Source organism: Callospermophilus lateralis, chromosome 4 (assembly GCF_048772815.1).
Source record: "Callospermophilus lateralis isolate mCalLat2 chromosome 4, mCalLat2.hap1, whole genome shotgun sequence".
NCBI classification, from domain to species: domain Eukaryota; kingdom Metazoa; phylum Chordata; class Mammalia; order Rodentia; family Sciuridae; genus Callospermophilus; species Callospermophilus lateralis.
The window spans coordinates 90,431,623-90,445,872 of NC_135308.1; the positions used below are offsets into that span (position 1 = coordinate 90,431,623).

General features: G+C 35.4%; 1 protein-coding gene across 12 annotated transcripts in view; it reads right to left on the minus strand.

Moving 5' to 3' along the window:
* Sox5 (SRY-box transcription factor 5) overlaps positions 1–14,250 on the minus strand; it is a 967,314-nt gene that overhangs the window by 32,525 nt on the left and 920,539 nt on the right. For 11 of the 12 annotated variants that reach the window (XM_076854205.1, XM_076854204.1, XM_076854203.1 and 8 more), the window contains 2 exons: positions 14,040–14,217; positions 2,472–2,617 (listed from right to left, as the gene is read on the minus strand). In XM_076854205.1, the coding sequence (XP_076710320.1) occupies positions 2,472–2,617; positions 14,040–14,217 (324 nt within the window). The remainder of the gene's footprint in view (positions 1–2,471; positions 2,618–14,039; positions 14,218–14,250) is intronic. The other variant, XM_076854210.1, reaches the window with a different exon arrangement.

Below are 14,250 nucleotides of genomic sequence, written 5' to 3' on the forward strand. Positions count from 1 at the left end.
TCTCAGATGCTAGAGTCACAGGAGGGATGAGCTAATTCCGATCTTTCCGTAGAGAAGTTGTACTTATATGAGGGTCTGTCAGACTATTACAATTGTTGAACTGCTTCATTTGCAAAATTTTAGTTTTTCTCTTAAAAACCAATAAAAACATGAGTTTGGGATTTAATTCAACTACATGCAAAGTACATGCTAAAGAGACTTAGGAATACAATCTTCTCAAGAATACAGACATCTTAATTGGCCAATAGATATTGGCAGGTATGACTTCAAAATAGATTTGTTTGTTGAAGTAGTTTTAACTCCACAAAAAGAGAAAGGAATATTGAAGCTGTAGCTTTTAACAAAGGCAACTCTCACTCTTGCAACCCAAATTAGGGGTGCTAATCAAGGAAATAAAATAAAGTATGTTTGTGGAGGTGGACAAGAAGTGGAAAAAGGTCCCCTTACAATGGCCAAGTATGGAATAAAGTAAATGCAGATGGTTCCACTCCTGTTACTTAATCAAAAGGCCGCACAGAGTCACTGGAGCCAGCATAAAGTCATGCGTTAGAACAACAGCTGATCTGTATTAGAGAAGATTAACTCACAGTGCCATGGTGGAGGGCCCAGGATTATTTTATGTACTTCCATTGCCTTACAAGCCGTCAGCACAATTATTGCCCTCCGATGTGAATGACTGATCTGTAACCACAGCTAAACAGCATGCTGCTTAGGGGCCTAGGAGCTTCATGAAGATGAATTTCCATACCATCAAAGTGCTTTTAATGGGCTCCCTGATCCAACCACAAGGCCTGTTTTGCAAGTATATAGAACTCAGGATGAAGGCTTCCTGTCCAAAAGGATTTGGTCGGTTGTCACTTGACAATTCCCAGCCAGCACAGGGGAGGAGAGGGGGGAGATAGGTAGAGTTGTCTCTGCTTTGGAGGATTAAAAAAAAAAAAAAAGGGTACAGATGCTTGCTGAATGCAACCAACTGCTGTATCCACAGCTGAATTCAATGCGCTTAACAAATAACGGCAATTTAGCTATGCTTGCGAGGAATAGCTTGAGTCACTTTGCATTAGCATCTGGCTGAGTGTTAAACTCATTTCTACATGGGGAGCACAGAAAAGGAATTTCTGTTCAAGCATCCTTTCAAGAATGTTTAAATATTTGAATATAAATTCCTTTATGCTTGCTATCATTCCTTCTTAGAGCTGTCACTTTGCTTTTCCCTTTCTCTTCTGGTGCTTAGCTAGAAAAATTTTGGGCCCTCCTCACTGCACTGATGTCACACTTCTTATAAGGCTGAAAGGGATGTCTCCTGACCCATGCTTTGCTCTCCCCTCTGGAAACAGAGCAGAATTGAAATTGTATCCCGATCCTAAATTTTACCCATGTAAGAACTCAAGAAAAAAGGAGCTGTGACCCTCCATGTCACCTGCACTATGCAGATTGCTCAATGCCTACTGATAGTGCATTTACTTCCATATAAAAGCTGGGGAACCAGCTACCTATCCAAATTAGCAATCTGTTCATTCTGAACAATTTTGTTTGGCTCATACACTTCCCATGATGATGAACTTCCAAGTTATTGCTAAGTAGCCGATCATTTTCCACCTTATCTACTACAGGGGATTCAGTAACATTTTAAGATTTCCATTCAAAACATCAAATATTACCAAAGAGGTACCCCATTCTAAGGCTTCTATAATTGCCTACATTTCTTTCTGTGTAAAATACAACTTATGGGGCTGGGGTTTATGGCTCAGGGGTAGACCACTCGCCTAGCACCTGCAAGATTCTCAGCACCACATAAAAATAAATAAATAAAATAAAGATATTGTATCCAACTACAAGTAAAACAAATACAATGTATGCTTAAACAAAACAGGTTAAAATCATTACAGCTCAGACAAATTCAGAAGTTTCACTGACTTGAAGTGTAATAAATAATGTCAAAAATTTTTAAAGCACATTTTGTTTCATGATACAAATGTTCCAGTTGTGCAGTTGCCCAACCCATGACAGTGCTTTGCACTGGAAACATTATGACAAGCTCAGGATCTACATACTTAGAATATGAGCACGGGTATCATCCAAGCTTATGCTGATTAAAGAAGATTCAGCATTTTCAAATCCAGCTCATCCTCAAATACAAGTTAAGCATCTCTGTAAAGCAAAACTTTCACTCAGGCTCAGATATTTCAAATGCCACTTAATTTTAATACAAACTGGCAGTATAAAAGTGGATATCAATTGTCAATAAAGTTTGGAGATGGATAAAGAGAATTATAACTCTTCCCATTTCCAGATGGTTTAGATTAAGATGGGCCTGGGGACTTGTGCATTGATGGAGAGAAAACAGGCGGGAGAACCATCATGCTGAGGATGGTAGATTAAAGAAAAGCAAAAAAGAAAGAAAAAAAAAGAAAAACATCCAGGCACTTTAATGAAGCATTCCTGGAAAGTAAGCTATTTTGTGAACTGACCTTTTCTGTCCGGCAGTTATTGAGACCTAGACTATTCACAACAGCCACCTTCCCATCAAGCACCTGTTGTTCCCGCCGAAGTTGCTCCTTCATCTGCCGTGCTTCTTGGATGGCCTTGGTGACAGCATCATGGTCATTTAAATAACCTGGAAAGGAGACAGATCAAATGTACAAATGCATGGGTAAGCTAACCTTAATTTAACCACACAAATCTTTTCTGTTTGGAGTAATGGTTAATATTTGACATATAATAATTTCTTGGTTGAATTTATTGAAAGCAAATGAATGAAGAATAGATGACTGATTCACATAATCATACATGTTGCCAAACATCTGTAATCAATACATGTTCATATACATATGGTCATTTCCAAATATTTAGAAAGAAGTGTAAAAAGTACTTTTAAGCAAATTTTAGTAATTATCTGAGCATTTGGTGGAATCAAAAATAGAACCTATGTATGATTTTTTTTTCATGCAAGGAATATTTGAATGTTACCACAGGATATAGTTATTGATAATTACCACTATGATTATTGAGTCTCTCTTAGTATTAAAAAGGTCATTTTAGAGTTTTTGTATAGCTCTATTAGGTTTGTCATATATAGAGGGAATAAATCATTATTAACAAAAGAACATTTTCCCCCCTAAATCTATTTATAGTGAAATAAACTACAGGTGGCAGTGGTTTGCTATGGATGCAAACTTGCAATAGTTAAGAAGCTAAATTTCAAGCACAGAATGTAACTAAGCACCTGTAATTGATCAGAAATTGTGGCTATTGTTAACTGCAGTCACAATTCACTCTCTAAGATGGATAAATGTCTGCAGCTCCACAAACCAGTCAGTGAAAAACAATACCAAATATTTCTTGTAAAGAATAATAGGGACAAGGTGCTAAACTAATTAAAATTTAACTTTAATTTTAACACTGGTCATCTATTTATTTGCTGCACATTAGTATGAGGTGCTGTATGATCTTAGAGTAGAATCCTAATGGAAAACAATGGCTTTTGCAAATATTTAGAGGAAAGCTAATACCTCATCTTTCTCCCTATCTTTTAACTGGGGCATAAAATGGCATAAAATGAATCTGTAATATGAAATTGCCCAGAAAAGGGACTTGTTTGTGACATGAGGCTAAATCTAACCAGATCCATTGGTGAATTGTGACAGATGGAGGGACTGTGAGACAGAAGGCAGGCACTAATCACACATAAAATGACCGGCTTGCCTCAACATGTTCCATGGATTCCAGCAAACTTTACACCCTAATCCATTTTTAGAACAAAAAACATCTGGGCCATAAATCCTCTAATCTGCCAAAACACGCTATTAAATCCCATGATTTGTTGAAAAACACTAAGATTAAAGAAAGGAAATATAAAATGGCTAACTGCCGTGTTAGGAAAGTGTTATTAATACTCTTTCTTTGTCTCAATTATGAATGTTCTGGTACTAAAGAGCCTTGTCTAATCATGTCAGATTACACATGCTCGTTGTATTGCTAGACTCTTCTATCTGATCTGCTGATTGCCAAAAAACATAAAATATTTTCTTGCTGCTTAAACATTTCTATTGAAGAAACTGATGTCAGATTAGTGCAGTGCTTCAGTGTGGAGGGTTTCTAAATGATCCATGCCTTCCCTCCTACCACACAGACTACACCTGGTCTTCTTAGCATTCTTGACATCAAAAGATAAGTTCCAGGGTAGGTGGTGGAACAGAAATCTTGAGAACTAGTATATATTTTGCTTTACAGAGCTAGTAATTGGAATTTATTCAAAGAACAAAATACCTTTGCTCCTTAAAAATACAATATGAATTGGAAACAACTATTTAGACCTAGGACTGATCTTCAGGGTTAACATTACTCTAAAGGATGATTGTTTAACTTTATATCAACTCCTGATGTGGTTCTCCTGAACAGTCTTCTTCACATATTATTCCTGACCTTGCTTGTTCTGTTCTTTTATTACTCTGGAAAGAAGTACAACTCTTAAACGACAGTGTTGGCCTGGGTACATTCATTTAGTAAGATCTTAAGAGGATCAGCCCGATTTTCCTGTCCTGTAGCCCCTATTTATGTTCAACCTGGCATAGTTCATTTCTGAAGTCTATTTAGTTTCCATGTAGTCTATTTAGTTTCTTCAGAACACAAATATATTTGAGATGGTTTGGCACATGGTGTTGAATAAGATCATGAATTCTTTATGCTTTTTAGGGACTGCCAAGATAACACTGTGTAGGAAAATGGTTAAGATAGAGACAAGAGGAATGTAAATTATCCGAAGGTGGATAACGGACAAACCTATGTTCTGCATAGGCTATTTCCATTTTGAGGTGTAATTGGTGGTTACTTTAAAATAAACATTGCTCTTGAGTTTTAGTTACAATATTACATGAGAAATTTTCCTATCTTGAGTCATAAGGTCATTGATATACTAAAAAGGTGCAATCTATGGTTCATCTGATGGTTCTTTATATTTTATTTTCATCAAAGTCACCAAATGCCCACTCCTGCTGACTACCTCTTTTCAACAAATGGCTTTGTTTCAGATTCTGGAAAGCCCAGTAAGCCCAAACAATTACCTTCCTGTCCACACCCAACTCCTACCATTTGCTGGCTTCAAATCCCTATTTATGTTCCCTTTCCCCTCCTGTTTCAATGAAAATGGTGTCTTTACTTTCAGTGAAGGAAAATCCTCTGAGTAATGTTCTAGGTTTCTATTTCTCTTCATTGATAGTTCTGTTTCTCATTATATCATACATCTGATCTCCTCTACTATTGCTACCTCCTCAACTTGTAAATACTGAAGTCTTTCTCTTCTAAAACAAAATTCCTGTAAGTTTGTTTTGCCCTATCTTTCCAACTGTGTTTCTATTTGCATTCTAGGTCAAGCTTCTCAAAGATGGTTTATCTTATACTCTCATTCTTTCTTTACTCTGCAGTTCCTACTACATTCACATTCCTGCTTCCTGAGGTCTTTCCATTGCCAAATCCAAGGGCACTTTCCACTCATTGCAGACTGACAGCATTGGCCATCCCACCATTATAGGAACTCCTTTTCTTGTTTCTCATCATACCTCTGTTCCCCTTCCTTCCTGCCTCCTTCATCTTCATATTCTTGCCTGGGATCCTTTCTTCTCCTGCTCGTCAAATTTTGGTCCAAGTTTTTAATCATCAAAGTGTATGTTTTAGAGTTGGGAAAGCCTGAATTAAAATCCTAGTTTTACTACTTACTAACTAATATAAACTGCACAAATTATTGTCTCAGTTGTCTCACTGATTACATGGGTATAATACTCAATAGATAAGACAAATGCTGTCAAAATTAACTGAGTTAATATATCTTCTTAATGTAATAAATGGGCCATGAAAGTTAGTCATTAACCATCACTTTTTTTTTTTTTTTTTAACAAAGTGGCCTATTGAAATATGTAGATTTGGGAACTGGATTCAGATGGATCTGGATTTCCACTTTTTGGAAAGTGTGATATTTGACAAATTATAACACTTAATTTCCATTTCCCTCAACTGTAAAATGAACATAAAGTTAATAGAAGAATGAAATGAAGTAACACATGAGGGATTAGATATCTGAGTTGGTATCTGAGTTGGTATCATACTGTTAAGTCCTTTCATTTCTCTTTCATTTTTCCTATATGCTTTCTCACTCACAGTACTTTTATTACATGCCTTTGAACATTACAACAAAATCTGTACTGGTATGTTATTTCTTGGTAGGTATAGAGGTTCAATGAAATGGAAGTCAAGTCCATCAGAGTTCAAAGAGATCCAAAATGGTCATTTGATACATTTTATTCTGCCTTCATTATAAATTTAGGTAGCAATTGCACCTAGAGGCAGGATCAGAAAGGAAACTACTATGAGTGAAAGAAAGGTTTGGTGAGTCTCAACATCAGAAAGGAGATGATAAGGCAAGGGTCAATGTGACTTCTAATTAATATTTTAAATAAGATTTGGAAAATGTTGGCTAGAGGTAATTAATGTAAGAAACTTGTGAGATTCTATAACTTTTTAAAATTTACCAAAATTTGATGTTTTATCCCTTGGTGTTTCTTTTTAATCATTCAAAAAATGTTCAAGTTTTTCTTTTTCTGTGCTCTTTAAGACCCCTTGTATATTATCAGGGGCAAAAAAGAAGGGACAGACAAATTTTAGAGAAGAAAAAAAGTGGGGTAGGGAGGGAGAGCATGGGAGGAAGATTACCTCTAGATAGGGAAGAGGTATGGGAGAGAAAGGGAGGGGAAAGGGGAATAGCATGGATGGTGGAAGGAGACCCTCATCATTATACAAAATACATGTATAAATATGTGAATTTGGTGTCAACATACCTTATATACAAACAGAGATATGATAAATTGTGGTATAAAGGTGTATTAAGAATTGTAATGCAGGGCTGGGGATGTGGCTCAAGCGGTAGCGTGCTCGCCTGGCATGCGCGCAGCATACAAACAAAGATGTTGTGTCCGCCGAAAACTAAAAAATAAATATTAAAAATTCTCTCTCTCTTTCTCTCTCCCTCTCTCACTCTCTCTTTAAAAAAAAGAATTGTAATGCAAAAAAAAGAGAGTTCATGTATAATGGCATAATTTGGAGCGAACATACTTTATATACAGAGTTATGAAAAATTGTGCGGTGAATGAATAATTATAAATGTAATGCATTCCACTGTTGTCATTTATGTAAGAAATAAATAAATAAATATATAAATAATAAAATGCATGGTAAAAAAAAATTCTAAAGGGAAAGAATTAATAATGAATGCTAGACCAGGGGGAAAGAAAAGAAACAGAATATTCTATAAATGTCTTGAATTGTGTTCACCAGAAAGATATATCTAAAGCTTTGGTCCCCTGTAACTTGGAAAACACTCATTTTTGGAAATTGGGTCTTTGAAGATTCAAGTCAGTTAAGGATCTTGAGGTGATCTCACACTGAGATTAGGGTAAAAGTCCTAAAGCCAATGAATGTTATTCTTTGAAGAAAAGTAGACTAAGATTTGACACAGAGAGACAGGGGAATACGTCAATATGGAAGTAAGTACTGGAGTTATGCATCTAAAAGCCAGAGAATGCCATGAACTGCCAGCAGCCACCAAGAACCAGGTGAAAGGCATGAAAGAGGTTCTTCTTGAGAGCCTCCAGAAGAAACTAACTGTGCTGACACCTTGACTTCAGATTTCTAGTCTCCAGAATACCAAGGCAGTGAATTTCTCTTATAAGCTACCTAGTTTATAGTCATTTGTTATGACAGTCCTAGAAAGTCAACATGGCACCCTCAGTCTTAAACATGTTCCTAAAAATTATTGGGTGATTGAAAATACTGTAAATTAAGTATGGACTTCCTCAAACCCTGGTTTCCAGGTACAATTATCTGTCTACTAACTTCTCTAATTGGATGTCCCAGGAGCAACTGAAACGCGGCGTTTGTAGTGTTGAATTCACCATCTTCCTACTGCCTTCAGTCTGTTCCTTCTATATTTTATAGCCCTTTCCACTTTTCCATCCAGTCACTTGTGAGACATCTAATATGTCTTCTTTACCTTATCCAGACAAAAGGCAAGCAAGTTCTGACACTTATACCACCTTTCTAGCTTTCAACTTTATCCCTCACTCCCATGGTCCCTGCTTTCCTTAAAGCCTCTTTATTTCTCACTTTGGCTAATGTATTCATCCTCTACTTGGTTTCCCTCTTTACGCTCACTTTCTTTGAATTCATATCCTACTCTGCTTCTACATAAAGCATTCTAAAATATTACAAAAATGAAAATCTGGGTGTCAAAATCTTTGCTTAAAAACCCATCTCTCTCAGTACCCTATTGTTTAAAAGTAGCACTTCATAAAATGATGTTCTATCATGGTCTATAAAAAAAAGAATTCCATATTTAAATAAGTGTAGGAAATATCAAATTAACTGGATAAATTTTCAAAAATTTTAATTGCATAATTGAAAATTTCATAAATTTTCAAAATCTTTACTATGATAATATGTATTATGAATGTTCATGACAAGACAATGGTATGTAGGTGTTCCCAAATACCTTGGAACTTTTGAAATACTTTAATGTTCCCCCAAAACATCATTCTGGGCTAGCTTTAAACACTTGAGCATAGAGGCCTGAGAGCCTCTTTGTGCTGTCTACACTGCTATCCTTCTCTCCTGTCTCCATGAGTCCAGAGTTAGAACCACTCAGGAAATATTCCTTGTTCCAAACCCAGACCTTCCTCTTCCTGTCACCCAAAGCTCCTCTTTTGTTAAATTTCTCCCTCTTTCTCATGTGTTTATTAATTCATTGTAATGTTACCACTTCCCAGTGGATTTTTTGGACATACCTGCCACATGCTTCTTGGCAAATTTGGTGCTGCCCATTTATCTGCTCTTTTTGAAACCTTGTCAATGCTTTTTGTCACATTGTCTTCCATTTTTTTCTAAGATTGTCACATCAGTCTATGAACTACTTAGGGAACTTTTTCAATCTTTTATTCCTTTGCTACATAACAGGGTCTTTTGAAGGAATAAGTACATATTTCTAAGTTGAAAGTATCTGTCTTTACAATTCCACTTCATTGGTTATTCTGTCTTCTTATCAGTGAAAAACTGTGCCACATAGCATGGATTATTAAAGCTTATTGGTTTAACTGATGATATCAAGGCAATACAAATTCTTATTTACTGCATATTTATTTTACATTAAACTTTTTTAAAGTAAATGTAAGAGCAGAATGTGCTTTAAGTGATTTTCAATGATAATTTTCTTTCTTTCTTTCTTTCTTTCTTTCTCTCTCTCTCTCTCTCTCTCTCTCTCTTTCTTTCTTTCTTTCTTTCTAGATCACTTATCATCAAATTTATGGTGTCCTTATACATAACCATTTCTTAATCTGTGAAAACTCACCAGAATGAGATAATCAATATTAAAGCAATTTGTAAACCACAAAGTGTTATGCAAATGTAATTGCCAGATGCAGTTGAATGATACTCCTAATGTCATGATAATCCAATAGTTTTTTATGAATCACAGTAACCTACCCTGATATAAGATTTTCTCATTAAAATACTCATGACTTAGAATTTCAAGGTAATATTCTTCTTTATGTTATCACCTTTAAAATTCAGAAAATGTAGGAATAACATGCTTAGCTAATGAAATTGAATATATTTCTTTTTGTTTTATGTGGTCAATATGTATGTATTGCATTAGCTCAAGTGAAGTTTTACTTTTCTTGTGTCTCTAAGGAATGAAGGGTGAGGGTAATACATTCCAATATGTTACAAGGTCTCCTGGGACACAGACTGCCGGCACGTAAAGCCTGGGTACAGGGATTTTACCTGCTTGCCCTTCCGAGTTTGCAAAATGTATGACACAGAGAAAGCATTTAATTCTGAATAAGAAGAGCATCTAATGCAGTGATACCACTAATCAGCAACAACTGGAAAGAAAGAATACCAACCAGGGACTGGCTACTCATAAGCCCCCAGCCTGCAACAGCAGCATATGTAGACCAGTCACTAGGTTGTTATTTGTAGCCTTAAAACAAAGGGGGTTGGTTGGAGCTCAGTGGTACAGCACATGCCTGGTATGTGTGAGGCCCTGAGTTCAATCTCCAGTTCCAAAACAAAACAACAGTAAAACGGATAATAAACAGAATCCTAAGACAATCTATGTTTTGAAAGGAAATCACTCTGAATGATTGATTGATTAGGCACTTAGCCTCTTTAGTTCTCTGTTCTTTATCTGTAGAATGACAACTTTGACCAGATGATATGGATATGTTCTCTATCTAGTTAAGGGTCCATAATTTTAGAATAGCTGTAGTTAAGAAAATAGAGGAAAAAAACTTTGAAAAAAATTAAAAGTTTTATACATATAAATGGCATAGGTGGAAAGGGCTTATGAGGGAAAGCAAACATCTGGTCAAAAGATTCTAAAATTATCCATCGTTCTTGTAAACTGTTCATGCCTTTTAAGGATCCCCTTTCTTTGGAGCTGCCTATCATTTGCCTACCAATTGAAAGCATTCTTATAGAATGCACTGTAATACTGGTCACCATCCTCAAAAAGTCACTTTCTATATTTGTAGCTAATAGATATATAGCAAAGAGCCCCATGTCATTAATGATAACTTAAGTTATCTTTGGTCCACAGCTTTCCATGGTTTATTAATGGCATAACACATTAATTCTTCTTTCAGAAGTGACCTTTACAACACCATTAATCCTCACAGCTTTTATCCAACTACATTATTACTCATTATGGTTTCAGCTTTCAACATCTGCATTTGTTGAAAAGAGAAAGTAAATTGTAGTAGCCTCAAACCCTTGGAAAATTTGAGGGATGTGTATGTGATGAAGGGGCTTTTCAAGAAGAAAATAAGAGATGTTTTAGAAGTGGAGAAAGTCATATGATAAATGTCATTAGATACATTTCTGCCTTCATAAAATACTTTGTCATACTCAATCCTTGAGAATGCTGAAGTAAAAAATCCACAAATGATAAAAATGCATATACATTAGTTATTCTATTAGTTAAATATTTGAGTTCTAGTAACATTACAAAAATAGCTCATATATCAACACTGCGATATTTATGAGCCTTCATGTATATTATGCAAGTGAATAATTCTCGCCAAGTAAAATATTTTTTCTTTTACATACTCAGAACATAAAAGCAAATCTGATCTTTCTACCAACAGCTAAAGGATGCTGAGAAGAGCAACTAAGAGTTAGACCATAAAGGTGAAAATGCGTGTGTGCCTTACAAACTGCTTTCAAACTTTTCAAAAATTCAGTTTTCACTGCTTCTCTTCTCACTGCTACTCTAATGTATCAGACAAAATTCCTCTAAACAAATAATCTTGAATTCTAGGGTTTAAAACATTGGCAATATATCCTGCAGTCTTTTCTCTATCTAGCTAACAATTTCTCTGAGCCTTGACCATTTTTCTCTTCATTTCTTTTACTTCCAGACCAAAAAGAAAGAAAGAAAGAAAGAAAGAAAGAAAGAAAGAAAGAAAGAAAGAAAGAAAGAAAGAAAGAAAGAAAGAAAGAAAGAAAGAAAGAAAGAAAGAAAGAGAGAGAAATGGAGCTCTTCTTTCTAAGGCTAATTTTTCATTATCTCCTTGTGATATGTTTACTCTTACATTCTTTCATAATTATCTCTCTCTCCTGATTCTTCTTCTTTCTCCTTAGAAAGGAACATATTCCTATTCTAAAATCTTTTTCTGCTCAGCCTTAGTATGTACTGTCAAATGCACTTTCTCATATTCTTCAAAGCTTCACAATTGGAAGTTTGTTCAAACCACACTAGTAAAATTTCCTTGTCAGAGCTTACCAATCTGTGAACTCCAGAAAAATCCTAAGGCTTTTCTTCTTCATGATTTTTGCCATCCCTACAAAATGTGCCACACCATGAAATAACCCAATTTTGTTGAAACTTTTCATTTTCCTGGGCCAGCATGACGTTGCTCTATCTTCATTCATATTCTAAGACACTCATTAGTTTTCCATCTAAAAAATGTGGTGATTTTAAAAATATGATACTGTTTTCTTCAAAAGTAGGAGCCTAATTTCCTTTCCCTTAAGTTAGGCTGAACTTAGTAATTCTCTTATACTGAGAAGAATCAAGAAAACTTACTGTGTGCCACTTTGGAGATCAGGTCATAAAAGGTACTGCAATTTTCTCTTTGTGTATTCTCTCTTGGATCATTCACTTGAGAAGATCACCTATCATGCTATGAGCAGCTCTAGCTATAGATTTATATGGCAAAGAACTTTGTTCTCCAGGCAACAGACATGAAAATGAGGCATCTTGAACAAGGATATCCATTGCCAGTAAAGCCCAAGGATGACTACAGCTTTGGCCAACATCTTGACTGTAATTATTTGACACAGTCTAAGCTTGAATTAACTGACCCTTAGAAACTGTGAGATTGTAAATGATGTTTGTTTTAAGGCTTTGTTTTAGGTTTTTTAATGTAGTAATACATAACTAATACAGTAGGTAGCACCAATGATTCTCCATGGGCTTCTCTCTTACCAGACATACTGTTTTCCAGTGAACTTATTTTCTCTCCTGGCTTCAAGGAATGATTTCCATATATAAAATATTAGCATCCTATTTACATAGTTTTATATTCACAGTTACCTCCTGAACATCAATACTTACATGGTTCTTTGATTCAAATTCCACATATATTAAATTATTATATGTCTTACCCCAAATTTTATCTCATTTTTGTCTTCTCTTTCATAGTTAATGGAGGCATAACACTTATTATTACATGAAATAAAAATCCTTGAATCCTCTGTCTCCAACTGGAACCTCTTCAGATATATTTGATGCTTAATATTTTATGTCACTACTATCTCTTCAATCTGTTTTCTCCTTTGCTTTATCATTGTCTATTTCTATCTCATGTAGCCTACTCTCATCTTACACTAAAACAATGGTTTCTTTGATTTCAATATCTTTCTGTTGACAGTACTTTTCATAAAGTTCTGATCACATCACTTCCTATAGAAAAAGTCAAAATATCTTAGCCAAGTATTAATCTGAGCCTTTCAGTTTTCAACTTCATCATTTTCTACCACATATTCATTCTATAATCAAATTGGTGCATTTCTCAGAAGTATGCTGTATTCTTTTCTTAGCACCCAGAAAGCTTAGGAATATAGCTCCTCCTCAAAGGTCAGATTCAATTATGATAGCTTCAATTCGGTCTTTTTTGATACTTCTCAATGAGAATCCAACAGTCTCCTCTAATCACAGGATTGCCGCTCTATAGAGTAGCACATACTATACCTGACTTGTACTATAGGAGAGATGACTCCTCCCCACCTAAACCATAAGGCTGGCTACTCGAGGGCTAGTCTATGCTAGACTCCTCATAATGAAACAAAGTACTAAACATATCAACAAATTTGTACCGGATTGAGTATTTACATTCTAATTTATAATGCCAAAATAAAGATCTTTGTAGTTTTAGTCAGCTTAAAGAAGCATTCCTTAATGTTTATTTACTTTACTAAAATTCATGTACAGAGAAGTGAAGGCATCACTTTTAATAATATTTTGGTGTGTTCAAGCAGAATTTTTAAACAGAATGGAATGGAATTAATTTCACATCATAGTGGTTGATTGCTGATTTAGGTAGAATGTATTTCATCATTATATATACTTTCTATATAGTACAAAAAAATAAAAATAAATTTCAGTGAAAGAAAAATCAAGTCACCTAACAACAAAATACTGGAATCACTGCTTACTGTGATTAGTCATTTAGGTCTCTTTTTAATAAACTTGTAGACATAAGGTACACACATAAATATAACCAGTACAATTTGATTGCAAGGGGACATTATAACTTGGACTTCAGTTAGAAATTACACTTGTGTGTTTAAAGCATACCTGTGTAATCCTTTAAAATGAAAGTCTCCTATTGAGCTCAAGCCATGCACAGAGTATGAGTGATATGCCATTAAAGATGATTTCAATCAATTGGTACAAACAGAAAATCAGCAAGAACAAAAGAAACAGAACTTACCTATTGTGCTAACTCTGGCTGAAGGACTAGCTAATGCTGCTGGGACAGAGGCTTTGAGGGGGCCTGCCCCACTGTTTATTCTCAGAGCTGGCATATGGGGAGAGGTGGGTGATGTGGGTGATTTGCCATCAGAGGTCTTGGGTTTAGCTGATAGGTTCAGTGGCTGTGCCACTTCATCCTGCAATGATCATTAGAACATGAGCTGTGGTAA